The sequence below is a fragment of the Mirounga angustirostris genome, unplaced genomic scaffold, assembly GCF_029215605.1.
Source record: "Mirounga angustirostris isolate CCGP_5_RB_7025 unplaced genomic scaffold, mMirAng1.0.hap1 SCAF_5, whole genome shotgun sequence".
Classification (NCBI taxonomy): Eukaryota; Metazoa; Chordata; class Mammalia; order Carnivora; family Phocidae; genus Mirounga; species Mirounga angustirostris.
In genome coordinates this window covers 148994171-149021455 of record NW_026991713.1, presented here as the reverse complement: position 1 = coordinate 149021455, position 27285 = coordinate 148994171, and the positions used below count along the sequence as shown (strand labels likewise).

The window sequence follows — 27285 nt, the reverse complement described above, 5'->3', positions numbered from 1 at the left end:
GGCGCCCCATAGGTGACTGAGTCTTAACAACAGCAACTACACAGGAAGTTGGAGGTGCTTAATAGCCATATCACAGTATCTGGCTTTATATGAAAGAGTTGTGGAGACATCAGGGATTCTGTCAGAAGTACTACCCTCTCTATTCAGGATTTTTAATAATGAACAAGAAACCAAATACTTGGGGCACCTGGGTGGCTCAGATGGTTAAGCATCTGCCGTCTGCCTTTGGCCCAGGTCATGATCCCAGGGTCCTGGCATCGAGCCCCACGTCTGGCTCCTGGCTCGGGGGGGAGTCCGCTTCGCCCTGTCCCTCTGCCAGTCCCCCTGCTCATGCTCTTTCTCTCTCTCTCAAAATCTAAAAAAAAAAAGAAAAAAAAGAAACCAAATACTTAAATGTGCCAGGACAAGAAATGAATGGTAAACAGAGGCAGTATTACACAGTGGTTAGTGGACTGGCTGGCAGCAGTACATTCCTGGGTCCTGCTTTTACTCCCGTGAGTTTGAGTTCTTGGCGATCAGTCTGTAGTAAAGGTGTTTGGCATTCAGTGGCGTCTTTGCTTACAGCCTGTCAGCAAGCTTGCTATCAAAGCAGGGGTTCATATTATAAAAGTTCTAAGTAAGTGGCTTGTGATTAACCACATGAGTTAACCACACTCTTCTCTTAAGTGACTGCGCTCTAAACGTGTTTGGGCATCAGCCACACTGTATTGGGGCGGGGAAAAGACAGGAGGGGATCTTACACATCAGGCCCACCCATGGATGCAATTTCAGACAAGGTTCTTTCTGTCGATGCATCTTAGAAAAGTAGGATCAATACCTCAGACACTGGAGCTTTATAGTGAAGAACTACAGACCCGATTCAGAATAAATGATGGCCAAGTTACGATATTTTTCGAATTTATAAAGACCTTAAAGAAAAAAGTCTCTTTGGCCATGGGAAAAAACTGGTTCCGAAAAATATTTTTCATTTAACTTTTTTAGTGACAAGGTTATCTATTTTAAGTCTCTGGCCATTTATGGCCATTTAGGTGATATATGAAGAAGTGTAAAAGTCATGTACTGCAGTGGCAAGTTTTTTTGTTTCCTTGTATTCAGCCTCTAAATTCAGTCTTAAAAGTGAAATTTTTGTTAGGCTCTGTGTGCCCAAATTCCTTGCATGAAATATTTTCCTATGTATACTGCTAGAAAGAGATTAGTTAAAACAAGGAAACAAAAATCTCATAGCTGACAAGTGTGCCTTTTGCTATTCAATTACCAATTACTGTTTTTTTTTTAACAAGACTTTTTTTTTTTTTTTTTTAGTAAGTGGGCTCCACGCCCAACGTGGGGTTAAACTCATGATCCTGAGATCAAGGCACATGCTCTGTCGACGGAGCCAGCCAGGTGCCCCATCAATTACTATTTTTTATGATAGGATCCTTCTGTTACAAATTAGGCAAAAACTTTTCCCTCTCAGTGTGCACGGTGTCACATTTAATGTTAGTAGCACGTTTTCTTAACCCATCCCACTTCTGAGCTCTTAAACATTTCATTTCAGTGGAAATGATCATGCCCAAATATACAAAGAATAAACAGTAAAGGTAGTTAAAATTTAACGATTTATATGAGTTTTAATTTTAAGGCATTTTCACCAAAATAGTTCTATTCTCCGGTTTGAGTTAAGAGGCTACTGGTCATCTAAGTCTACTGGTAAAACAGCTTAGCTAGAGAGGAAACCATAGGGAAAATTATATATTTAATTTGTTTTGCAATCTCTATTGTGTGATTGTATTTAGATTGAGACTTACTATGGTGATTTCACCCCTTTTAATGGAATAAGAGTGCAGTCCTCAAGCACTTTGTGTTTGCTCACAGGCTTCACAAGTTACTGAGAATGGAAGCAATCTCCATTACCAGCTTTGTTATTTCCCTGGCAAAGACTAAATTTTAGGATCAAGAAAAAAAAAATTTTTTTTAAAGATTTTATTTATTTATTTGACAGAGAGAGACACAGCGAGAGAGGGAACACAAGCAGGGGGAGTGGGAGAGGGAGAAGCAGGCTCCCCGCAGAGCAGGGAGCCCGATGTGGGACTCGATCCCAGGACCCTGGGATCATGACCTGAGCCGAAGGCAGTCGCTCAACCGACCGAGCCACCCAGGTACCCTAGGATCAAGAAATTTTGAAAGAATTGGATTCTTAGGAGTAATTACTATTTGTAAAGCATTTCCAGCAGACAGAACTTGGGTACAAAAGGAGAGTTTTTTATCAAGGCAAAATCTGCATACAGTGAAATGCACATAACTTAAGCCTACAACGAGTTTGTCGAGTGGGTACAATTATGTAGACACCCACATCAACATACAGAACATTTTCATCACCCCAAAAAGTTCCGTTCCGTCCCTTTCCAACCCATTCCTTCTTCCAGCCAAGGTGACCACTGTTCTGTCATACATTCTTTTTGCCTGGGTTCGAACGCCACATAAATAGAATCCCTATGCACCCAACTGTCTTCTCTCAAGCAACATGTTTTCGAGATTAATTCCGTTGTGTCTATCAGTAGTTTATTCTCTATCGTGGAGTAAGTCTATTTTATGAATATCCCAGAATTTTTTTTTTATCCCTCCTTGAAGGGAGATTTAATTTTGTTTCCCAATTAGGATTCTGTATCTTGGTTACAAATACAACCTTCTTTGAATTATCATTAGAAATGCAAATAAATAAATCGGACAGAAACGTTTCGTCTTTTCTTTTTATCTGCTTTTATTGCCAAACATCATTTAGTCCTCCTAAAAGGTGAAATGACACGAGCTCCCTTGTGATCACTATCCTGAATGCTTTCTCCACTGTGACCCTTTGACGAGCCATGTGTTGCCAGGGCAAATTAACCGGACTCATACCTCTACTGATCAAACTCCTTCCAACCTCAGGACCAAGTCCTATTTTTTTTATCTTGTTCAGTTGACTTAAACTTTATTTAATTACGTTCAGGAATAACTTTTTTTTTTTTTTAAGATTTTCTTTATTTATTTGACAGAGACACAGCAAGAGAGGGAACACAAGCAGGGGGAGTGGGAGAGGGAGAAGCAGGCTACCCACTGAGCAGGGAGCCCGATGCGGGGCTCGATCCCAGGACCTTGGGACCACGACCTGAGCCGAAGGCAGACGCTTTAACGACTGAGCCACCCAGGCGCCCCATGAATAACTTTTAAAAGTTCTTTTACTGACCCTTTATTGATGACCTAGCATGATACTTCACAGTGGCTACTGAAAACCTTCATAATTTGAGTAAAGATGGGCTAAACTGTTATGACACCCAGCAGTTATATACGGGTGTTGGTTCAAAGAACACAGTCCTCCAAGAACTTGTCAGCTGCTGATCTTCCATGCTAAGAGATAACTGGTACTAGTAATCTGTTTTGCAGAAGTCTAGAAATCAGTTTTCAGATTGGCCAGAATATGACATTCCTCAAGGAATGTAATTCCTCTGAGGCTGACTGGATTACAAAATTTTCTTCTTAAGTCCTGTCCAAGGAGGGGCCGGTGTATGCCGCAAGCCTGAGTGACCCGGTGTGCCCATGGTGCCCACCTGGCTCTACAGCTGCCGGAGACCCCCTAACTGCCCCTGGCGGCTTCGCTGCTCTCCTGCTTTCTCTTCCCCGACAGGTGCCTGAAAAAAACGAGTCTAGTAACAATGTCTTGACTAACCAGCCAGTTCGCCCCTGCCTGAACGCAGGTGCACTGCCTCCTTCCCTCTTTCAGTGCCTAAGATGCACATTTCATCTCCGATCCATTTAATTATAGTATTTTCAGCTAAGGGCAAGTCTTGTGCTATTATGTGTGTGCTGGGTGCTATGCAGGTAGATGCCATCTCATTGAAATCCTCTTTAACAATTCCGGAGAACCAGCACTCACGACAAAAGGACAAAAGGGAGGGAGCGGGGAAAGGACAGGAAGCCGAGCACTGTATTACGAGCACATGGGAAGCACAAAGGCAGCTCCGGGAGGAGGGAATGAAGACGGTGGACCAGGAAGAGCCACGCTGGGAGCAAGGGTCTGTTCTCCCGCGTGCCAGGCTGGCCCTGTGTGTACCCCCGGGTCTGGCGGAATGAGGTCTTACCAGGGCCGGGTAGGGCACTGACTCTGGGGAAGAACTACTGCTGTCCTGTGAGTTTGTGAGCCGCCCGCGTCTACGCGGCACCCGACAATGCCGCTCACATGGCGGGTCTCCCATCCGTCTCCCCTGCCTCAGCTCACCCTGTGTGAACTCAGCGGTGGGCACTGGGGACCCAAAGTCACGTGAGGCTGTGGACGTTCAATCTGTGGAGAAACCAAAAATGCTGCTAGAGAGATGAGGCACTGTCATTACGCTATCCTCTGTGGTGAAAGAACGGAGACTCTAACAAATTCCCTGGGACACGAAAACACTGTCATTTATTTCATTTGCCCTCCTGGTAAAGGTGACAACATGCCCACGTTCCGTCTCATAATCCTTCCACTGAAACGGCTTTCTGTGAGCTCAGTGTGACCCACCTGCCCAGAGCATGGCCTTATCAGTACGTCTTCCCAACTTCCTCAGGACGGACGTACTCTCACCCCGTCCTCGCATCTCCGTTCCTCCAGAGGGAACACAACACCCTCCCGGTTTCCTTATGCATCCCGGACGATTTCTCAGGCTCTGACAGTGGCTCTTTTCCTCCTGTTCCCGAACCGCGGGGCTCTGCACAGCCCTGCTCCTCCTCTGTCCTACTTTGTGCACGCTCAGCCATCCACAGCTATAACCATCCCATGACTTCCAAACTTCCTTCTTTCCTTCAAGAACCTTCTCTTCCACGGTCCAGATCCTGGATGTGCCCCTGGAATTTAAAGCTCAAAATACTGAAAAAGAATCTCATATTTTTCTTTCCAAATCTGCTCCTCCTGCCTTCCCAAGTTCTATTAACACCACCACTCATGTGCCCAGGTATTCAGAATTTGGGAGTAATCTGAATTTCCCTTCTTGTATATCCAATTTTTGGTCAAATCTGTTTCTTCCTTTTTTTTTCTTCTAAGTATGCTCCATGCCCAGCATGCAGCACAACACGGGGCTTGAACTCACAGCCCTGAGATCATGACCAGAGCTGAGATCAAGTCGGACGCTCAACCAACTGAGCCACCCAGGTGCTCCTTTGGTCAGGTCTTATACTTTGTCCTCACTGCTATCACCCTATCAGACTTCAGTACCTACAAGACCACAGTGGTTTCCTGTGCGCATCCACCTAAACCCTGTCTCAGGCCATTCCAATGCGTTACTCATTCTTTAAAGAAATACTAATTATGACACACATGGGATAAGTGCTAGGTGCGAGGACACAGTGGTGAACATATATCATTTACCATTTTCCTACCATTAACTGGCTCTCCCCTGCCCTCTGAAAGCTTATCCTCAAACGGGAGAGCCAATTACAGGGCAAGAACTGCAGAGGTGGCAGCGTTCCAGGAAGAAGTTAGGGCCTGTGGGAAGATATGAAGACAGGGTAGAGGGTGTGGAGCTGAAATTAGGATCTACAAGGAGTGAGAGGCAGTGTGTGAAGTCGGGGACGTAGAAGGGAGGCACCGGATGAAGCCTGCCTAACGTGTGGACGACCATGTAACTTACTGTTCAAACTGAGACACTTTTTTTCAGGACAAATACCAAAGCAGCCAGGACACCAGATAACAGATGCCAACTCAGATATATGTAAGCCGCCTGGAGGAATCTGTACTTTATCCTCAGGACAATAATGCTATGAAGGTGGTCAAGCATGACTGGCTTTGACAGGGTCAGATTTGCACGTTACGAAGATCACTGAAGGGGGCAGAGAACAGAAAGTTGCACAACTGGAGACAAGAAGACGAGTTAGGATAGTCTGGGGAAACAGGATGCCGGCCTGCACTACAAGATGGCAGGGGTAGAAAGAATTAGATAAATACGAGAGACATTTAAAAGGAATAAACAAGCCTTTGCTGTTGACCATGAGTGGAGGAGAAGAGTTAAGGATGACTCCCATATTCTGGCGGGGCAACGAGGCGGCTGGTGGTGCCAACAACTGAGACACAAAACACAGGACGCGCAGGTCTGTGGGGAAGATAATGAGTTGCTGTGGGACCTGCTAGGTGTGAGGTCATCCTAGGACTTACCACAGTTGATGGGTTTGAAGACAGAAGGTCTACAAATTCCCATTAGTTATCTATGGTGGATAACAAATTACCCCAAACTTAGTGGCTTAAAATAACAAACACTTAGAATCTCAGTTTCTATGGGTCAGGAGGCAGCATGGCTAGATGGTTCTGGCTGAGGGTCTCTCAAGAGTCTGTGGTCAGGGCGCCTGCCTTCAGCTCAGGTCATGATCTCAGGGTCCTGGGACCAAGCCCTGCATTGGCTCCCTGCCGGGGAGTCTGCTTTTCCCTCTCCCTCTGCCCGCCCCCCACTCAACTCATTCTCTCTCTCTCTCAAATAAAATCTTTTTTTTTTTAAGATTTTATTTATTTATTTATTTGACCGAGAGAGACACAGCGAGAGAGGGAACACAAGCAGGGGGAGTGGGAGAAGGAGAAGCAGGCTTCCTGACGAGCAGGGAGCCTGATGCGGGGCTCCCAGGACACTGGGATCATGACCGGAGCCGAAGGCAGACACTTAACGACTGAGCCACCCAGGCACCCCTCAAATAAATAAAATCTTAAAGAAAAAAAAAGAGTCTGTGGTCATCTCAAGGTTTGATTCTTTGAGGATCCACTTTCGTGCTCACTCCCGTGGTTGCAGCAGGCTGAGTAGCCTCAGGACATGGTAGGTGGCTTCACCCAGAGCAAATACTTTGAACAGAAGGAAAGAGGGAGGGGTGCCTGGGTGGCTCAGTCTGTTAGGCATCTGCCTCCGGTTCGGGTCGTGATGTCGGGGTCCTGGGATGCAGCCCCGCATCGGGCTCCCTGCTCAGCAGGGAGTCTGCTTCTCCCTCTCCCTCTGCCCCTCCCTCCCGCTCGTTCTCGCTCTCTCCCTCAAATACATACATAAAATCTTTAAAAAAAAGAAGGAAAGAGGGAGGGAGAGAGAGAGAGATGCAGGGGGAAAAAATACTCAAAGTGGAAACTACAGTCGGCTGTGTCCTATCTGATAGAAGCAAGTCACACTCAAGGGGAAGGGAATGAAGCGCCATCACTTAAATATCCAAGAATCTGTAGGCATGTGTCCAATTTTTTTTTTATCACCACAATATCACAGCCAGATTATGAACCTTCCCAAACCCTAGTGATGAATTAGGCCACGTCCTCTTCCTCCCCACCACCAGTTCAAACACCGAATACCTACAGATTTCTCCAAGGTACGTATCAACCTTCAGCCTGGTAATGAATTAATTCCCTAACCTACCATTCTAGCCTCATCTCCCATCCTCCCCTCTGCATGTCTCTGCTCCAGCCACTTACTCCTTGCAAACACCACTGTGCTCCTTTATCGGAAGTCATGCCTTTCCTTTGGTCTAGAAGTCTGGTTCTCAGACTTGAATTCCAAAGACACATGTGACTCCCCTAATGCTCTTCTCAGAACACTAGAAAACGTTGATACACGAAGCCTAACACAACAATTCAGAATACTGTGCTAAAATTAATTCTCCCTGACACGAAATTCTAGAACAGACGAGTGAGGGTAGGTGCCAAGGTTTAAGAACATTTCTTCCACAAGTTGATTATTGACAAAGTTACTATCGGAGACCAGCAGCAGAACACGCCTTCCGCCAGCCCTGGCAATATGGAAGGAGCATTTTGGGGAAACAACATACACAAAAGCCTCCTACTCCCATTCTTTCAGCTCTCAAAAATGTCCACAGCTAATTGCAAAAAGGCTAGAATCATCTTGCATGTCCATCACAACCCTCCTAAATAAACTCTGTTTATCTACACGATAGAAGGCAGTTTTTAAAGATGAGGCAGAGCACTAGGTACCGACTTGACAATCTCAAAGATAAGGCATTCGGAGCAAAAGACAACGTACAGAACAGTGGGTATATTAGACTACTATTTGCTTTCCAAAAAAGATGATTAACGGGCGCCTGGGTGGCTCAGTCGGTTAAGCGTCTGGCTTCGGCTCAGGTCATGATCCCAGGGTCCTGGGATCGAGCCCCGTCTTGGGCTCCCTGCTCACCGGGAAGCCTGCTTCTCCCTCTCCCTCTGCCCGCCGCTCTCCCTGCTTGTGCTCTTACCAGATAAATAAATACAACCGTAAAAAGAAGAGATTAAGTTTAAACCCACGCATCCATAAAGAGGAAAAAGGATGAGTACTTTCTAAACGTGCCTGGAACATCCCTGCAAGGCTCCAGGACAACAGGTAGCAGCGGGGACCTCGGCGGACGCGGGCAGGGAGGCGACTCTACCTTTTCCGGCCGCGGGTTATTCCGGCCTGCACGCTTCGGGGTACCCGAGCTGCTGACCTCCCGCCTCTCTCAGACCCGAGGCGGAGAGACCGGCGCCGGCTCACGGCTCGCGTCCCCGCACCCCGGCCTCCGAAGGGGCGGCGGCGGGCCGGCGCGGGTGGGTGGCAGGCCAGGCCTCGCGCTCTCCCCAAGCCCCTCCCCGCCTTCCAGGCGCTCGCTCGATTCCCTCCGTGCAGGGTGAGAGCCAGGAGTCGCCAGGCTGCTCCCGCGCCTCACACAAGAGCCTTGGACTGCAGGCGCACCGTCCGGCTCGGTTCACTCGCGCCGCCAAAATCCCGCGGCTGTGACGTCCTGGGGTCCAACCCCGCGCTCCCGGACGTGACGCGAAGCCCGGTCCCGCCCCCCAGCTTCCGGCTACGGGCCTGAGCTCGCGCGTGCGCACGGGGAGCCAGCCCTGGGTACCGCGCGCGCGTCCGCACGAGGTGGGAGCGAAATGGAGCGTTCGGCTTCCACGCCACCCTCATCCTCAACCGCAGCCTCGGCCTCCGCTCCGGCGACCCCGGCCTCCGTGGAGCAGCTGGACAAAGGACAGGTGAGCGGCCCTTTGGGGCGGGGGGGTCGGAAGCGGGGTGGCCGTGGGCTTGTGAGGCTTGGGGTGCGGGTGCGGGTTCCGCGGCCCCGCGGGCGCCCCCGGAGTTTTGGGAGGGTCTCTGGGTCGCGCTGCGCTCAGCCTGCCCGCTCCTTTCTGCGCGCCGGGAGGTGCCTGTCGCCCCCTAGCCCTGCGGCCTGCTCCTCCTCCCCCAGGTGGATTGCAGGTGCAGCCTGGGCTTCCGGGGTGATACCCACCTAGCTCTGTTTCCCCACCGTTGACTTGAGCAGGTTGCTTAATTCTGCAAGCTTCAGTGACCTCAGGTTTAAAAGGGCCTCTGCTGGCCTTGGCTCCTCCCCGGGATCAGAGGAGGCAAGGCCCGTGAAGCTCCGGAGCCAGGGGCCTGGCACATAGTAAGCGCTCAGTGAATGCTAGTTGTGGTGTGTAGCGCTTTTCCCGGGATTGCTGCCTTAATCATCGAGGGCCCGGGAAGCGTGTTCCCACCTGGCGCGAAGCCTTCACGTGGGAGAGGCTCTCTTCTGTAGACGGGTGCTGAGCGGATACTTAGGTGGTTTCTGATGGAGTCTGATCCCAAATTGTAGGATCCTGATACAGACGGTTGTGGAGGTTGCCTATTCAAACAGAATTTGAGGAGGAAAAAAAAGGAAAAAATGCGGAGGAGGGGGCAAATGCTAAATTAGATTGAGATTTAATTTATTTGTGTGTCTCTACTTTGCAGATTCGAAAGGCGGTGGAAGCTCTGTTGGCACATTCCAAGTCCAGGAAAAGCGCCAATGGATTGCTTTTGAATGAGAATGAAAATTTCTTTTTAATGGTGGTATTGTGGAAGATTCCAAGTAAAGAACTGAGGGTCAGATTGTAAGTTCTGATTTTCTACTTTTGCTCATGTTATCTGCTCAGTCATTCGGTATAGTTGTAACAATCGCCCTTTTGTTTCTAGTGGAAACTGCGAACTCAAAATATGAATTGAAATATGAAATTGTGGGGCGCCTGGGCGGCTCAGTTGGTTAAGCGACTGCCTTCAGCTCAGCTCAGATCAGTATCATGATCCCAGGGTCCTGGGATCGAGCCCCGCATCGGGCTCCCTGCTCTGCGGGGAGCCTGCTTCTCCCTCTCCCACTCCCCCTGCTTGTGTTCCCTCTCTCGCTGTGTCTCTCTCTGTCAAATAAATAAAATCTTTAAAAAAAAAAAAAGAAAAGAAAGAAATATGAAATTGTGCCTTAAAAAAAAACAAAAACAATTCAGATATGCTTAAATTTCCTAAAAATTTCGCCAGTTTTCTGGAGCTGGGTGGACAGTTAATCTAAGCAGTTCTATTGAATCTGAAACTGGGTTTTTAGAATAAATTAGACAGCTTTTGTGTTTGTATAGATTGTGTTATCCTTCCATATCGTGCTAGTTCCAAGCTAAACTACTGAGGTCCCGGACTCACCCCTCAAGTAAAGATGATTAAAAACTTAATGAGGAGCAATGAGCTGCTTCTGGAAAACAAACCCATGGTGATCACACGTTCTTACTGCTATAGGACTCTGAGGTCAGAGATGCCCACTCTGCAGAGCTGCAAGACTTAGCAAATAAAAGTACAAGTTTTTTTTTTTAAGATTTATTTATTTATTTTAGAGCACGAGTGGGATGGGCAGAGGGAGATATAATTTTAAGCAGACTCCCTGCTAAGCAGCAGAGCCCTATGTGGGGCTCGATCCCACAACCCAGAGATCATGATCTGGGCCAAAACCAAGAGTCGAATGCTTAACCCACTCTGCCACCCAGGTGCCCCAAAATATAAGGTAATTTTTAGTATAAGTAGGTCCCATGTAATATTTGGGGCATAATTATACTAAAAAAAATACAAAGATCAGAATTTAACTTGTGCTGTTTTCTATCTGGCACCCCTGCCTCTGTGGAGTCTTTCATTTCCTGACTGTCCAAAAAAAGCCAGGTGTGCTAAGGGAAATATATCGGATAGATGGTTTCTTTTCTTTTCCCCATGAGTGGGGACGCAGGGCTGGTAAGAATGATTAGAAATTGGAAAGAGTCTTGGATCCTCAGATTCTCTTAACTGATGATCACAGACCTGCCCCAGTCAGTTGCCTTAGTTACTATGTTCTCTATCCTGCACGCATTCTTTTATTCCACACCTCTGCTCAGGCAGTTTCTCCTTTCTGGGAAGCCCTGTCACTTTCTCTAGGATATTTTCCCAACTCCTCACCTCGTGATGATTCCTGCCACTTCCCGGCTCAGTATCACTTCCCATCGTGTTTGGCAAGTCATGTGTGTGCGCCCCTCAGGCCAAGGAAATGTTTCCTCAGAACACAAAGGCCTAGGAAATGAGTGAAACCTTGTTCTCGATATAAGACTCAACTGTAATAAAACATGTTTGCCGGTCGCTGTTGGTTTGCTCCATGTTTTCTGTTCAGCTCTGAAGGAGCTATGTTGTTTATGGAGCCCAGAGTTTTCTGCAAGGTAAAGTTCTGAACCAGAACTATCCTGATGAAACCAGATTATTCTAGCACGTTATAGTACATGTGCATATATGGTAACATATAAAATAATAATAACCTCACGTGCACTACTTTGGGTGTCTTTGATAATGTTCTAACTGTGGTTATATCCCACATAGTAATTAATACTTTGTTTATTTTGGGAGAGGAGGGACAGGGGGAGAGGGGGAGAGAAAGAATCTTAAGCAGACTCCACACCCAGGGTGGAGCCCAATGTGGGGCTCGATCTCACAACCCTGAGATCCTGACCTGAGCCAAAACCAGGAGCCACCGACTGAGCCACCTAGGCGCCCCTGATTGATATTTTGGACTCTGGGTATTTGTGATGATTTACTTGAATCTTAAATCTCTTTTCCATACCATTAAAGACTAGATATATTTTTAAATGTTCTTGGTAGAGTATTTGCTTAAATAGCGTGAATGAAGTTTGTTGAAATGACTGAATTTATTGTGTATTCTGTGGAATAGAAGCATATGTTTTCTTCCTCTGTTATAATGCTTTGTTCCTCTGTTCCATCTCTGTATTTTGCAGGTCCTTGCCTCATGGTATTCGATCAGATTTAACAGATATTTGTTTACTTACCAAGGATGAACCCAATTTAACTCCTGAAAAGACAGAACGGTTTTATAAGAAGCTTTTGAACAAGCATGGAATTAAAACCATATCTCAGGTCAGGAGTGGTTAATATTTTCAGGACAATTAAAAGATCTGATTCAGTTTTTGAAGTGATAAGTAATACATCTCTGTACTATCTACTAACCCAGTATTTCTTTCCTAGAGATTTTATTTTTATTTATTCATTCATTCATTTAAAAAATTTTATTTTTGCATAATCTCTTCCCAGCTTGGGGCTTTAAACTCACAACCCTGAGATCAAGAGTCACATGCTTCACTGACTGAGCCAGCCAGGTGCCCCTAGGAATTTAATTTTTAATTTAATTTTTTCTTTCTAATTTTCACTTGCTTTAGTAAGGCATGTTCCATCTTGTCTATGATGGATGAGCTGTTAAGGTTTCTTGACCTAAAAGCTAATGTGTACATCAATAACTTTTTTTTTTTTTTTAAGATTTTATTTATTTACTTGAGAGAGAGAGAGCACAAGCCGGGGGAGTGGGAGAGGGAGAAGCAGGCTCCCTGCTGAGCAGGGAGCCCGACGTGGGGCTCGATCCCAGGACCCCAGGACCATGGCCTGAGCCAAAGGCAGACACCTAACTGACTGCCACCGAGGTGCCCCATCAGTAACTTTCATATCTTGAAGAGTTTACGGAAGATTGCTCCAGTAGGTCAAGGTCGGCACTTCCAGAACATTCCCGGGCTTGCCTGTGACTTGGCACTTCCCGTCGTGGTTTGTAGTTGTTGGTGTCCTTCCTTTATGTGGCGTCCCAGCTCATCTCTGTGTCCATCGGTTAGCACGGTGCCTGGCCCCTGCTTGGCGCTCTCCACATGTTCACTAAACTGTGGCTCTGGGACATTTTAAGATCCGGACACAGTTATAGCTCGAGTATCTCTAGTTTTTGTTCAAGTTCTTAACTTTTTGTGTTTTTCGTCTTCCTTGTGTTTTCTAGATTATCCCCCTCCGAACTTTAAAAAAGGAGTATAAAGCCTATGAAGCCAAGCTCCGCCTCCTGGGCAGTTTTGACTTATTCCTCACTGATGCAAGAATCAGGCGGCTCTTGCCATCCCACCTAGGGAGACATTTCTATCACAGAAAGAAGTAAGTTTCTTAGCAGTAACTGGGTTTGAGCAGAGTGAACTTCGTAGGTGTATATACATTCTCCAAGCGCCTGTGTGTTCTTACAGAGTTCCGGTGCCTGTGAACCTTCTGGCCAAGAATTTATCCAGGGAGATCAATGAATGCATAGGTGGAACGGTCTTAAACATCTCTAAAAGTGGTTCCTGCAGGTAGGTCAGAGGTAGTAACAGTGTGTGCCCGTGTCTAGTCTTATAGTCATTTGATAATAATTGCATTAACCTTTTTTTTTTTAACAAGGTCGTGTTAATGAAACCAGATCCTTCTATTAAAACTAAGGTCCATCCCTCAGAAGTATTTAATTCTCTAGAAAAGCGCCGTCCCATAGAACTTTCCACAGTGATGGAAGTGGTCTGTATCTGGGCTCTGTGTAGGAGTCATTAGCTGTACATGGCTGCCGTGGCCAAGGAACTGAATTTCTAGTGTTACTTGATTTCAGTTAATGTAAACTGAAATAGGCAGGTGTGGCTAGTGGCTAGTATTTACCGTGTTGGCCGGGGCACCGCTAGGTATTGCGGAAAATGAGGACAAAACTAATGCTTAGGGAATGTCAGCGGTTCTGGGCTTTTGTGTTTCCCGGGCTCATACTACCCATTACAGGGAAGATCCCCCTCAGTCTTGGTTTAACTTCTTGTTCAGTGAATTCATTATCCGTCCTGTCTCATCATGCCGTCGGGTGTCTCTCTGTTGTCACACTGATTTCTTCTGACTCAGGATGCCGAGCTGGGTGGAACCCCCACACCCAGCCTCAGAAATCAGGAGAGACCTTGAGGCGCCTGGGTGGCTTAGTCATTAAGTGTCTGCCTTTGGGTCAGGTTATGATCCCAGGGTCCTGGGATCGAGCCCCGCATCGGGCGCCCTGCTCGGCAGGAAGCCTGCTTTTCCCTCTTCCACTCCCCCCTGCTTGTGTTCCCTCTCTCGCTGTCTCTCTCTCTCAAATAAATAAATAAAATCTTGGGGGGAAAAAAAATCAGGAGAGACCTTTTGGGGCGGTGGTGGCTCCCCAGCTGGACAGAGAATGTGGCTCCACCTTTTTTATTAGGCTGAGGGGCCAGTTAAGTTTGAGTGCTTGGCAGTTGAGGAGGAGGAGGGGATTTTTAAACATATTCAGAATCTTTTTTTTTTTTTAACACTGTATTTATTTATTTGAGAGAGAGAGAGCATAAGCAGGGGGAGAGGGAGAAGCAGGCTTCCCGCCAAGCAGGGAGCCTGATGCGGGGCTCGATCCCAGGACTCTGGGATCATGACCTGAGCTGAAGGCAGCCGTTTCACTCACTGAGCCACTCAGGCGCCCCAGAATCATTTTGAAAAATAACCTGCCTGGGGCATCTGTGGAATGGGGATGGGTAGCTGCCAGGAGGGTGGCACTCTAGGGTACAGCGGCCCCTCCTAAAGATACCCCAGGAGCCTCTGTGTACCCAGGGGCAGCACCCACGGTAAAACGGGACTGCCACGATGTCTAGACTCTGCTCCCCGGGGCGGTTCTGGGGTTGTCATCTGTCTGCAGGTGGCCGATCCCTTAACGGGCTGCAATGAAGTGGCTGAGAAGAGTTGGTGGTCAGGCCTGGGCCCGACTCTGGTTGTAGGCAGACGTCAGAGTCGTGGCTTATGGGAAGTGATGAGCTAGCACATCAGAGGCCTGGGCACCTGGGATGGATGAGCAGCTGAGGGGGGGGCGGCACCAAGAAGGCAGATGAAGGAGCAGCGGTCTCCTCTTTTCCTTCGGGAGACTTGTGGGCAGCTAACGGACAGGACAGACACCTGAACCATTCTTGGCTCTCCTTTCATACCCACCCTCCTCCCGCCGCCCCTCATTCTTTCCTTTTCCCTCTCTCCCGTCCCGTCCCCCTCCCCCTGTCCTCTCTCTCCCTCACTGCTTGTCATCTTCCCTGGGAAACCAAGGGTGTGCTTGCAGCCGGCAGTGAGCACGCAGCGGGCAGAGCCCTGTCTTTGGCTGGAGGGAGGTGACAGCACCAGCCCCGTCTCATCCTCATTCTGCGACCCCCAGCAGACCATGAACCTGCCTTCCGGCTCCTGCAGTGCAGGAACAGGGGACCCTATGGCTAAGCAATAGAGGAAGTTTCCACTTGGCTTCTGCCTGCACCCTGCTTCCGCTGAAGGGATGGTCTTGCCCTTGGCCTGAAGACTCTGTTACACAAGGGACGAGAACTGTTGGTCTTAGAGATAACAGCTGGGTCAGGGCAGGGGATTGGGAAGACGGAAGCATCCCTCCTAGCGGTCTTTCCTTCCCGAACAGCCCCTCCTCAGGAAAGCTCGAGGGCCAACTCTGTGAGCCGTGTTTCCTAGGATGAAGGTAGAATTTCTTTCAGCCCTGCCCACTGACCGATAGGCCTCTCAGAGCGGCTCCTCCATGACCAGTTCACAGTGTGATGGATTTCAGGAGCAAGGCATTGCTAGAACACGAAGACAGTAGTCTCCCTTTAAAATAGATTGAAACTAAGCAAAACAAGCCAATCAGAGAAAGACTGTTATCATAGATCTCACTCGTGGAATTTAAGAAACAAAACAGGATCATAGGGGAAGGGAGGGAAAAATAAAACAAGATGAAATCAGAGAGGGAGACAAATCACAAGAGACTCTTAATCATAGGGAACAGACTGAGGGGTTGCTGGAGGCAAGGGGGTTCCTGGGGGATGGACATGAAGGAGGGCACGTGATGTAATGAGCACTGGATGTTATATAAGACTGATGAATCACTGACCTCTATCTCTGAATCCAAGAATACATTGTTAATTGAATTTATTTTTTTTTAAAGATTTTATTTATTTTGGGGCGCCTGGGTGGCTCAGTCGTTGGGCGTCTGCCTTCGGCTCCGGTCATGATCCCAGGGTCCTGGGATCGAGCCCCGCATCGGGCTCCCTGCTCGGTGGGAAGCCTGCTTCTCCCTCTCCCGCTCCCCCTGCTTGTCAAATAAAATCTTAAAAAAAAAAAAAAAAAAAAAAAGATTTTATTTATTTGACAGAGAGAGACACAGCGAGAGAGGGAACACAAGCAAGGGGAGCGGGAGAGGGAGAAGCAGGCTTCCCGCCGAGCAGGGAGCCCGATGCGGGGCTCGATCCCAGGACCCTGGGATCATGACCGGAGCCGAAGGCAGACGCCCAACGACTGAGCCACCCAGGCGCCCCTGTTAATTGAATTTTAACAAAAAAATCAGTTGTATAAAACAACTGCAAAAAAAGGAACAGTGAAACCCTAAAGATTTTAAGGTTTCTACCTCTGATTTTTTTTGGGGGGGGGTCATGTATTTATGTTTCTTACCTGCCTGTGCTTTATTTTGAAACACAAATTAGTATTTTTTTTAATCCTTGTGTCTGATATTGTATTAAATTCCAGTACTATCCGCGTTGGCCACACTGGAATGGAGGTTGAACACGTCGTTGATAACATCATCGCCGTGACGAAGGGGCTTTCCCAAAAGTTGCCAGAGGTGCGGTCTCACCCATGCATCCATTGATTGTTTGTTTTAAAGAACCAGAACCCGGACTGGTAATACCATTCTTGTCTGTTGCAGAAGTGGGAAAGCGTGAAACTCCTGTATGTGAAAACCGAGAGGTCCGCTTCCCTGCCCATCTTTTCCTCATTTGTTAGCTGTCAGGATGAAGCAAAGGGATTATGCACCCCCAGTCAGAAGAAAAAGGTGAGTAGGATTTTACATACCGGGTGGGCTTAGTCACAGGTGTAAACACAGCCCAGGAAAAGGAGTGGATGCCCTTTCTGCCTGACCTACGGTGCTTTCCCAGTGGTCCTGCTGTTGTGTGCATTCTTCCCGCTTTGCAGATGAGATCCGTTAGCAGTGGTGTGAATAAAGCATATCGGGGTACAAATATCTTGTGTTTATTGGTACGTTAGTTAAGTGGCCCGAGTAGGCTCAGCGGGACCCCGTGTAGTGGCAAGAAGAGCTAAAGGAAGACCAAAATCTAGTTCATTAAGAACGTTTTTCTGGGCACAATTTACTGTTGCATTGGGCTAACAGATAACCCCTTAGTTTGGGAGTGTAGGTTTTCAGTGCTGTTGTGAAAAAAAAAAAAAGCCGACATGAGAGAAAATTCCGTTTTTTTGCTGTTTGTTAGACCAGTCTCCTAGTTTGCTAACACTTTTCTTTAGCTGTGTTAATCGCGTGCAGTGGGTTAATTTGGGTCTTTTAATTTCTTTTTTCTTTTTTTTTTTTTTTACTTCTAGAAGTTGTGTGTGTGCTGCTTTTTCAAATTGGCTTTACTTCTTTTACTTTCTTATTACCTACCTACAAATGGTTCTCCAGTTTACTATAATTCCTGGAACACGTTAAGCATTCCTGTTCTATCGGATCATTTGAGTGGCACCCTGCTGGTGTCCCAGCCGGTTCTGTGTCCCTGCTGGCTCTTCATGGACCTGGTCGTCTTTGTGTCATGGTCGTCGCATTGGGAAAATGATTGGTAGAAATAATCTGAGGTGTGAGATAAAGATCTTTCTCTAGAAGATTTCCATTTCCGTCTGCTGGGCACCTCAGGGCCCTGGGCCTGGGGCTCCCTGAACGCACATTTCAAAGCTTGAGATTCCCTGAATGATTCCAAGCAAACAATGCTGAGACTCTGCACAGCTCTGCTTCCTGTTTGTCTTTACCCCGAGAGTAACTCACTGGCCTCCCAGCTTATTGTGGCAGGTTCCTCTTACAATCCCTGCCTGGTGTGGACACTGGGATTTGATTTCTCTCCATCCACCTGCACCCCATGGTAACATAAAAATTAGGGATCAGCAAATACTCTTGGCAGAATTTGCCTCTGGGCTCACTTACCCACTGGGTCCTTGTTTCAAATGTCTTGCAGGTAGTTGGTTCCTTGATGCCTTTAAGGGGAAAAAAAATTTTTTTTAATATATTTTACCCCACTTTTTTTTTTACTTCTTTTCATTGGGAAGGTGACCCAGAAAAACAGACTTGCTGTTACCAGAAGCAAGAAATCTGAATTTTTTGCATTTTGTCAGCAGATTGATTTGAGGACTTGGTGAAAATGTTGGAATTGCTGGTTAAAATGGAATCGGACACAGTTATGGATGTTATTGAACAGGACTCTGTGGTTAGGATAACAGACCTCTAGCTGTGGAAATGTTTTACTGTTTTCACTTAAAGCCACTTAAAGCCTGCAGTAGAGAAAAAATGATCAGTTGTGGGGGTTTTTTTGAAATTGTTTTATTGAGACGTAAATTACATCAGAATACTCTACAATTTAGGATAATTTTTAACTCCCCCATAAACCAGATCAACTTTCACGGAAGCTCCGGCTACAACCCAGGTTCTGAGTCCCGACGTGTAATTCACAGAGCGAGCATCTTCGGCTCTGAGTTAAAACCAAACTGGAGTTGACGCTCACGTGCTGGTAATGGGGTTTGTTTGCTCGGAATTGGTACAGATCGAGGCACTTTCCAGAAGCCTAGGGGGAATCAGAACTGCAAGTGCTGAATCTCTGCCATTTATTTGCCAACAAGTGTATCCCTTACTAAAATTATGCTTGGGGTTTCTGTGTGTGTGTTTTGTAGGAAGCAAAGAAAAAACAAAAACAAAAAGAGTATCGTGAAAAACAAAAAGAGAAAAAGAAAAACAAAAGGCTTATGAAGCAGGCTAGAAAAGCTCCGTCGGCCCCAGAGAAGGAGGACGCAGGCCCCAAAACTGGTGGTACCCCAGCGCCTGACCCTCCCCCCCAGAAGGAGGAGCCGAGAGCACACAAGAAGAAAGAGGGCAGTAGAGTGAAAGTTCAGTCTAAGGTGCAGGAGGAATCCGAAGACGAGATCCCTCTGCTGGTGCCAATAGGGAAGACGCCAGCGAAAGGAAATGCAGAGGTATTTTCTTTGATTTTCATTAGAATTTTAGGAAACACTGCCCATGGTTTCATAAAGCAGGCCAAGGCAGAAATGTGGGCAGTGGTTCTGTTGCTGATGGTGAGTCTGGATCCCCTACATCCTAAGCCTTAGAAAACCGAGCAGGGCCAGGGCGGGCTTGGGTGCTGGGTCCCAAAACCTCTCCAACACCCCACCCCTGCTGGCTCCTGAAATCCGACTGCATGGATTTCACAGGATCGTTTAAAGGAACGGAGTTTTTTAACTTTTTGGTTCTTCAGTTCGGTTTTTCCTTGTTCTCCATGTCCATCCAGCTGCTAGGAGAAGGCCTCTTGAACATGAGGGGGAAGGAGAGGGGGTGTTAAGAGCCCGGGGGGCTGTCCTCACCACGGGTGCAGCCTGCATGTCCCTGGTGTCAGGCTTGGCCTCAGCACGTGGCAGTGACAGTCCCAGGGCTAGCCCTGCCCTTGACCCATTTGGTATTTTGTGTGGTAGCAGCAATCCCTAGAATCGTCAGGGTGTTGAAATTTTCACGTCCTGGCAAAAGTATTCCTTGTAAAGGTGCCCCCCAAGTGCTACTGAGGTTTTAAATCTACTTGAAGTAAACACAGAGGATCCCTGTGTTACCTGGAAACATTGTAGTTGTTTTTAGCAGAAGCAGACTGTGTGTGTCCCCGCAGGGTGGGAGGTAATATGCTGGAGATGGGAAGAGGGGAGGGCACAGCTGACCAGCTGGTGTGTAGCTGGCGCCCTTGGAACCCAGCTAGGAGACCGTGTCAGGGTAATGACCTGCAGAAGTTTCATTGTTCACTGGAGAGGCACAGATGAGGACACATCATGGACCCTTGCAGCAGTTGTTATGAGTAATTTGAAATGATGTTCAGTCAGGAAATACTCAGTGACCTCGGGAATACTAATAAAGTTATTGGGGAAAGGGCGTAGCATTTGACTTGCTTGCATGCATTTATTTATTTTATAAGATTTTTTTATTTGAGGGACGCTTGGGTGGTTCAGTCGGTTAAGCGTCTGCCTTCAGCTGAGGTCATGATCCCAGGGTCCTGGGATCAAGCCCCGCATCGGGCTCCCTGCTCAGCAGGAAGCCTGCTTCTCCCTCTGCCACTCCCTCTGCTTTGTGCTTTCTCTGTCTTTCTCTCTGATAAACAAATAAGTAAAATCTTAAAAAAAAAAAAAAAAAGATTTTTTGAGAGAGAGACAGCATGGGTGGTGGGGGGGTGGCGTAGAGGGAGAAGCAGACTACACTGAGTAGGGAGCCTGACATGGGGCTCGATCCCAGGTCCCTGAGATCACGACCCAGGCCAAAGGCAGATGCTCACCGACCGAGCCATCCCGGCGCCCCAGCATTTGGCTTTTAAATGCATGCACACTTGTGGGGGGAAGGTAGTGAATAAGAGGTAGTTAATACGGTGTGCTAAAGTTATTAGAGAATTTTTGTTTCTTGTATTTCTTATGTTTTCCAGATTTCCCATAACAATCCTATCGCTTTATATTTACTGAAAAGCAAAGTTTTGCTTTGCCGGCTGTTTTAGTCTCTCTAACCTCCTCCCGTTTTAGACGCATCTGTCGCTAGAGCTGTCCCCAGCTGTCATCTGGACTGCTGGGAAATCCCAGCCTCCTGGCGTGCGACACTCTGTCCCCTCCAAGAGCCTCTCGGTCTGCCTTTGGGAAGCAGGGTTTCCTGACAGGCGGCCCCGGGTGGTTTTTACACACACAGTTTGGGAACCTCCTGTCCTCACCCACAGGCAAGGAATATACAACTGAAGGTGGAGAAGAGTCAGGATTGGGTCACAGGCTCTCTGAGGTGCTCCCAGTGGGCTATTCCGGGCGTCCCCACAAAAGGCAAAGGCGGTTCTCTGTTGACTGGACCCAGGAGAGCACCAGGGTCCTTGCTACGGTCCTTAGTGACGGAAAACAGTTGCCTTCCGGAGTGCCGGCAAGGCAAAAGGCAAAGCCATCCCTCATCTCCTCATATTGGGCTGTCCCTTCTGGGGGTGACATGATAAAGACAGCAGTTTTCAGAGTGACATTGTCAGGGTTTGTCTTCCCTTGGACTTAACTCCCTGCTTTTTCTTAGGTGCAAAAACACGCCGCAGGAAAGAAGTCTCCAAAGAAGAGTCCTGCCCCCAGCACACCCCGTGGGAAGAAGAGAAAGGCCTTTCCGAGTTTGGAGACCCCGAAGGCTGCAGAGCCCAAGACCCCAGGCAATGGCCTGGGGAAGAAGCCAAGAATCAAAGAAGAGGCAGAGAAAGAAAAAAACTCTTCACTGGGGAAAAAAGACCCAAGACAGATGACCAAAAAGCCAGGGGCCAAGTTCTTCACTACTGCTAGTAAATCTGCGAAAAAAGCTCCCCGCACCCCCAAACAGTGGCCCAAAAAGCCCAAAGTACCCCAGTCGACCTAAAAATCAAGAGACTCAAGCAGAAGGAAACATCCACACTCCCCGAAGAGCTTTTTAAAAATGCCGGGGTTCCGAGCCCCACGCCATGCAGTCTTCTCCAGGAGTGAGGCCCAGGCTTACCTGTTTTTTAAAACCTCCGCAAGTAATCCTGATGTATGTTTGTGTGTGTGAGAACCAGTAGTTCTGAAGTAAATCCATTTTTTTAAGTTGCTCTTCTGTGCATTTGCTAATAGGACAGGGGGAAAATACAGTGCTTCTCTGTGGTGGTTTATTATTAAAGTGTACCATTTGCTTCTGAGCGAACCAGCAGCCTTCCCTGTCTTGCTGGTTTTACTTGAATCCCTCCGATGTGACCCTCGCCCCCGTCTGTTTTCCATGCTCTGTTCACCTAGGCTCCGTTACACTGGTTTGTGCAAGCGCCCCCAAAGCTTGTCCGCGTTACCGGGATGGGCTCACTGCCGGACACTCGCTGTGGAACGTAGGAGAAAGTCTTGGTGGGTTTTGGGAGGGGCCCTTGAGATCGGCATAATTGATCTCGGTGGCAGCCCGCCGTGGCTGTGGGTCACTGAGTCAGCGTGCATTCGGCAAGGCTAGTTACCAGGGAGCCATTGATGGGGGCAGAGGAGTCCTGCCCTGCTGGAGGTAAGAAATACAGTCCGTCTTCCTCCGAGCCCTCCTCAGCCTGTGTGCGTTTACTCCCGTGTAGACTGTGTACATTTTGGATGTTCTGAAGCGGTGAATGACCCAGCCTCTCCCTGGGTGGGAGTGGGGGTCCACGTCCCTGGCGGCGAGCGATGGACGCACTATGCTAGTGGCCGGGGAAATGTGCTGCCCAGGATCACGTGGCTCGGAAACAAGTCAGGCGTCAGGTGGTCCTCCTCCAAGTCCAAGGAGCCAAAGCTTTTGCTTTTTAGATGGTAATGTTAACTTTTTAAATCACGAGAGCCTCTAAAATACTCGAGTGTGCGTTTAATGTCGAGGATGAGTGTAACCGGGTTTCCCACAGAAACGAGGTGTGGGGATGTGGCCAGACTGGCTTCAGAGACAGAGACTTAAGTGCTGTTTTCCAGAGGCAAACTCCTGTACATCATCATGCTAGTCCTCTCTCTACGGGACCTAATTTCAGGGTGCGGGGGATAGCTGTGTGTGGTGTTTTCATCCCAGCCTCTAGCCAAATAAAGATTTTGCGACACCCAAGTGATTCTTTGGTCTGTGGCTTGGTCCTGGTTGAACGTGGAGCAGCTGTTTACCTTCCTGTCCTTTGCGCATCAGGTTTCACTCCTAAATTCTCTACAGTGGAAATGGCAGATTTACTGAAACTTCCTCAGTTGGGGAACGGGTGAAAACTCGGAATCGCAAGGAAAAGGCACAAGTCATTCTACCAGGTTTCTAAGGCTTAGGCACGATCCCAGCTAACTGATAGGGCTGCGAGCTGTCAGGGGTCTGGTACAGGAAATCTCTGCTATGGCGGATCACGCTTTTGGGGTTCAAGAGGTAAGTGGCTGATGTTTTTGTTTTTGTTTTGTTTTTTTCGATTTATATTTTAGAGGAAGAGTGTGAGCTGGGGGGAGGGGTAAAGGGAGAGGGAGAGAGAATCTCAAGCAGATTCCGCACTGAGCGTGGAGCCCAGTGCAGGACTGGATCCCACGACCCTGAGATCATGACCTGAGCCAACCCATGAGTCAGACACTTAACCAACTGAGCCTCCCAGGCGCCCTGTCACATGTGTTAAGGGTTTAAATAGCAGAGAAGTCTTTGGCCATTTTATCCCAACTGAGCCTCCCAGGCGCCCTGTCACATGTGTTAAGGGTTTAAATAGCAGAGAAGTCTTTGGCCATTTTATTAGATATTTGAAGGCTCTGCACTACCTACATTTCTTTCTCCTTAAATTGCTACTGTTTGCGGGTCACCCAAGTGGTGCAGTCAAGTGTCCAACTCTTTTTTTTTTTTTTTTTTAATGACAGAGAGAGACACAGCGAGAGAGGGAACACAAGCAGGGGGAGTAGAGGAGGGAGAAGCAGGCTTCCTGTGGAGCAGGGAGCCCGATGTGGAGCTCCATCCCAGGACCCTGGGATCATGACCTAAGCCGAAGGCAGATGCTTAACCATCTGAGCCACCCAGGCGCCCCAAAGTGTCCAACTCTTGATCTGAGCTCAGGCCTTGGGCTCAAGCCCCACATTGGGCTCCACACTGGCATGGAGCCTGCTTAAAAAAAAATTGCTCCTGTTTTCCCTGTGTTAATACGCACAGCATCAAGATTCCCCATAGGACTTTATGAATGATCAGAGGCCCTCATCAGTCCTTGGGTTTTAAAGGAATTAACGCATGTGATGATGGACCACAAATAAAATCTGAGTTATGGTGATTATTTTGGGATGATGGGCTTAGAAAATGGCAACTATTTAGATGTTTTTTGTTTGTTTATTTTTTAGATTTTATTTATTTATTAGAGCCAGAGCACTAGCGGTGGGGAGAGGGAGAGGGACCCCGATGAGGGGCTCAATCCCAGGACTCCGGGATCATGACCTGAGCCGAAGGGAGACGCTTAACCGACTGAGCCTCCCAGGCGCCCCCAAGGCAATCCAATTTTTAAAATGAGCAAAGGATCTGAATGGACATTTGCCCAAAGAAGATTTACAAATAGCCAACAAGCACAGGAAAAATTGATGAACATCATTCATCATCAGGGAAATGCAAATCAAAACCATGAGATACGGCTTCACACCACTAGGATGGCTCTAACCCAAAAGACACTAACAAGATGGATGTGGAAAAATTGGGGGGCAGGGATAGGCAAAATAGATGAAGGGGATTAAGAAGTACAGACTTCCAGCTATAAAATAAGTCGGGGATGAAAAGTACAGTATAGGGAATAGAGTCCGTAACACCCTAATCCTGTATGGTGGCAGATGGTAACGACAGTTCTCCCAATGCGCATAGCTTCGTGTGTAGAATTGTGAGCTCACTAAGGTGTACCCCTGAAGCTGACATAACAGTTAAGTACAGACTTAATCCGCACTTAAAACAGTGCCTGATGCATACACAGTGCTTAACAAACACAGATCAATTCACTGAAAAACTATGCAATCATTACAAATGACAGAAATATCTAAACACATGAGTAAAGAAGTATTTAGACTAAATATTACGGGCACCTGGCTGGCTCAGTCAGTGGAGCGTGCGACTCTTGATCTCAGGGTCGTGAGTTCAAGCCCCACGTTGGGCGTGGAGCCTACTTAAAAAAAAATTAAGGGGGCACCTGGGTGGCTCAGTCGTTAAGCGTCTGCCTTCGGCTCAGGTCATGATCTCAGGGTCCTGGGATCGAGCCCCACATCGGGCTCCCTGCTGGGCGGGGAGCCTGCTTCTCCCTCTCCCACTCCCCCTGCTTGGGTTCCCTCTCTCACTGTGCCTTTCTCTGTCAAATAAAATCTTTAAAAAAAAAAATTAAGGAATATAAATAAATAAAAGTAAATTAAATATTTAAGTTAATAAACATGGTGGGATGTTTGCTGTTTATTATTAATGGGACAAAAAAAGTTACTGTATACACAATCTCCTTCGAATTCTATCTTAAAGTCTCTAAGGCATCAAAAGACTGGAAAATAGCCACACAATGCTAATAATGGTTATCTCTGGCTGGGGAATTCAGGTTGTTTTTATTCTTTTTTTAAAAAAAGATTTTTATTTTTAAATAAGCTCCCCACCCAATGTGGGGCTCGAACTCAACCCCGAGATCAAGAGTTGCATGCTCCACCAACTAAGACAGCCAGGTGCTGGCTTTTTGTGTGGACATAAGTTTTCAACTCCTTTGAATAAATACCCAGGAGCACAATTGCTTTATCATATAGTAAGAGAACTAGTTTAGTTTTATAAGAAACCATCAAACCGTCTTCCAAAGTGGCTGCACCATTTGCCTTCACCAGTGGTAAACGAGAGGCCCCTTTGCTCCACATCCTCATCAGCGTTTGGTGTTGTCCATGTTCCGGATTTTGGCCATTCTCATATTGGTGTAGTACTATCTCCTCGTTTTAGTTTGCATTTTCCTTATGACATAAGATGTGAAATAGGCTTGTTTGCCATCAGTGTATCTTGTTTGGCAAGGTGTCTTATTAGGATCTTTGGCCCATTTTTTAATCAGGTTGTTTTCCTGGTGAGTTTTAAGAGTTCTTTGTATATTTTTGATAATTGTCCTTTATCAGATGTATGTTTTGCAAATATTTTCTCCCGCTCTGTGGTTGGTCTTCATGTTTTCTTGAGGTATTCTGTTTTGAAATGACCATAAATATACTTCTGTGCTTGTTTTTTCTATCTCTGAAATGGGAACGCCACCCTGAGATATTTTTAATGTGCTCTGAACCCTTTTGCCTGTGAATCTGTAAATAATACTGTCTCCCAAAGATAAACACAGTTAATATTTTATTTATTTAATTATTTAATTATTATTTAATTATATAATTATTTAATTATTTTTTTTTTAAGATTTTACTTATTTATTTGACAGAGACACAGCGAGAGAGGGAACGCAAGCAGGGGGATTGGGAGAGGGAGAAGCAGGCTTCCTACTGACCAGGGAGCCCGATTCAGGGCTCGATCCTAGGACCCTGGGATCATGACCTGATCCGAAGGCAGACGCTTAACGACTGAGCCACCCAGGCGCCCCCACAGTTAATATTTTAATATTTGATATATTTCTTACATTTTTTCCTGTGCATAAGTATTTTTTTCTTCCCGTCTATATTTTCCAAGTTATTTTGTAATAACTTTATTAAATACCAGCACTCCTTCACTTGAGTCCCTTAAATGTGTGTCATTAAAACCATGAAGAAAATGTAAAGAAATCTTTGGGAGTGGGGGATGGCACTTCTAAAAAGTACACATTCCTGGTCCCGCTGCAGACCTTCTTGCTTGGAATTGGCATCTGATGGCCCTTTAACAAGAGGTCAGGATGGGGCGCCTGAGTTTCTCAGCCAGTTAAGCCTCCGACTCTTGGTTTCAACTCAGGTCATGGTATCAGGGTCATGAGATCCAGCCCCGCTTTGGGCTCAGCACTCAGCAGTGTGTCTGCTTAGGATTCTCTCCCTTTCCCTCTCCCTCCCTCTCTCCCCATTCCCCTCCCCCCTGCCTCTCCCCCTGCTCGTGCTCTCTTTCTATCTCTAAAATAAATAAATAAATCTTAAAAAAAAAAAAAATCCCCTCAAGAGGTCAGGTGATTCCTATGCTAAGGAAGCACTGGGAAACACGGGTACAAAGTTTATGTGGCAACTAAAAGTTGCCTACACTTGGTAACATCTTTATCAAATTCTCTGCAGGTGAAACCAAATGAAACAGCCAACCTAAGTGAAACATCTTTTATTTCCTCTTTTTATTACTAATTTTTTCCTAGGACATTCAGGTGAACTACTTACCATATGCATTTGGCCCCAGTCTCTCCTTGTTAGTTTCTTCCAAATCTGTAGGATCAAGGCATTTACACTATTGTGTTAAAGAAAAAAAAACTGGGGTGACTGGGTGGCTCAGTTGGTTAAGCGACTGCCTTCGGCTCAGGTCATGATCCTGGAGCCCCGGGATCGAGTCCCACATCAGGCTCCCTGCTCAGCGGGGAGTCTGCTTCTCCCTCTGACCCTCCTCCCTCTCATGCTGGCTCTCTTTCATTGTCTCTCTCGCAAATAAATAAAATCTTAAATAAAAAAAAAACAAAACTGATCTGATGCATGAAAATTGCTCCTCATGAGAATCCGTGTTATTGCAATTATCCAATTGAGCCTAATTCATATAAAAGAAACAGAGACATGTTTTCTTTTCATCTAAAATCATTTC

General features: G+C 47.0%; 1 protein-coding gene across 1 annotated transcript; it reads left to right on the top strand.

Moving 5' to 3' along the window:
- Positions 1 to 8743: 8743 nt before the first annotated feature.
- Positions 8744 to 21674, top strand: RSL1D1 (ribosomal L1 domain containing 1). Its single transcript, XM_045874991.3, has 9 exons — positions 8744 to 8953; positions 9690 to 9829; positions 12005 to 12143; positions 13039 to 13187; positions 13274 to 13375; positions 16578 to 16671; positions 16756 to 16881; positions 18756 to 19055; positions 21145 to 21674. Exons 1-9 carry the CDS (start codon positions 8855 to 8857, stop codon positions 21469 to 21471), a joined length of 1476 nt encoding a protein of 491 aa, XP_045730947.1. The 5' UTR covers positions 8744 to 8854; the 3' UTR covers positions 21472 to 21674.
- The last annotated feature ends 5611 nt before the right edge of the window (positions 21675 to 27285 follow it).

Coding starts and splice junctions, on each gene's coding strand:
- RSL1D1 (XM_045874991.3), top strand. CDS start 8,855: ATGGAGCGTTCGGCTTCCACGCCACCCTCATCCTCAACCGCAGCCTCG. Junction 9,830..12,004: donor AAAGAACTGAGGGTCAGATT/GTAAGTTCTGAT, acceptor TGTATTTTGCAG/GTCCTTGCCTCATGGTATTC. Junction 16,882..18,755: donor CCCCCAGTCAGAAGAAAAAG/GTGAGTAGGATT, acceptor TGTGTTTTGTAG/GAAGCAAAGAAAAAACAAAA.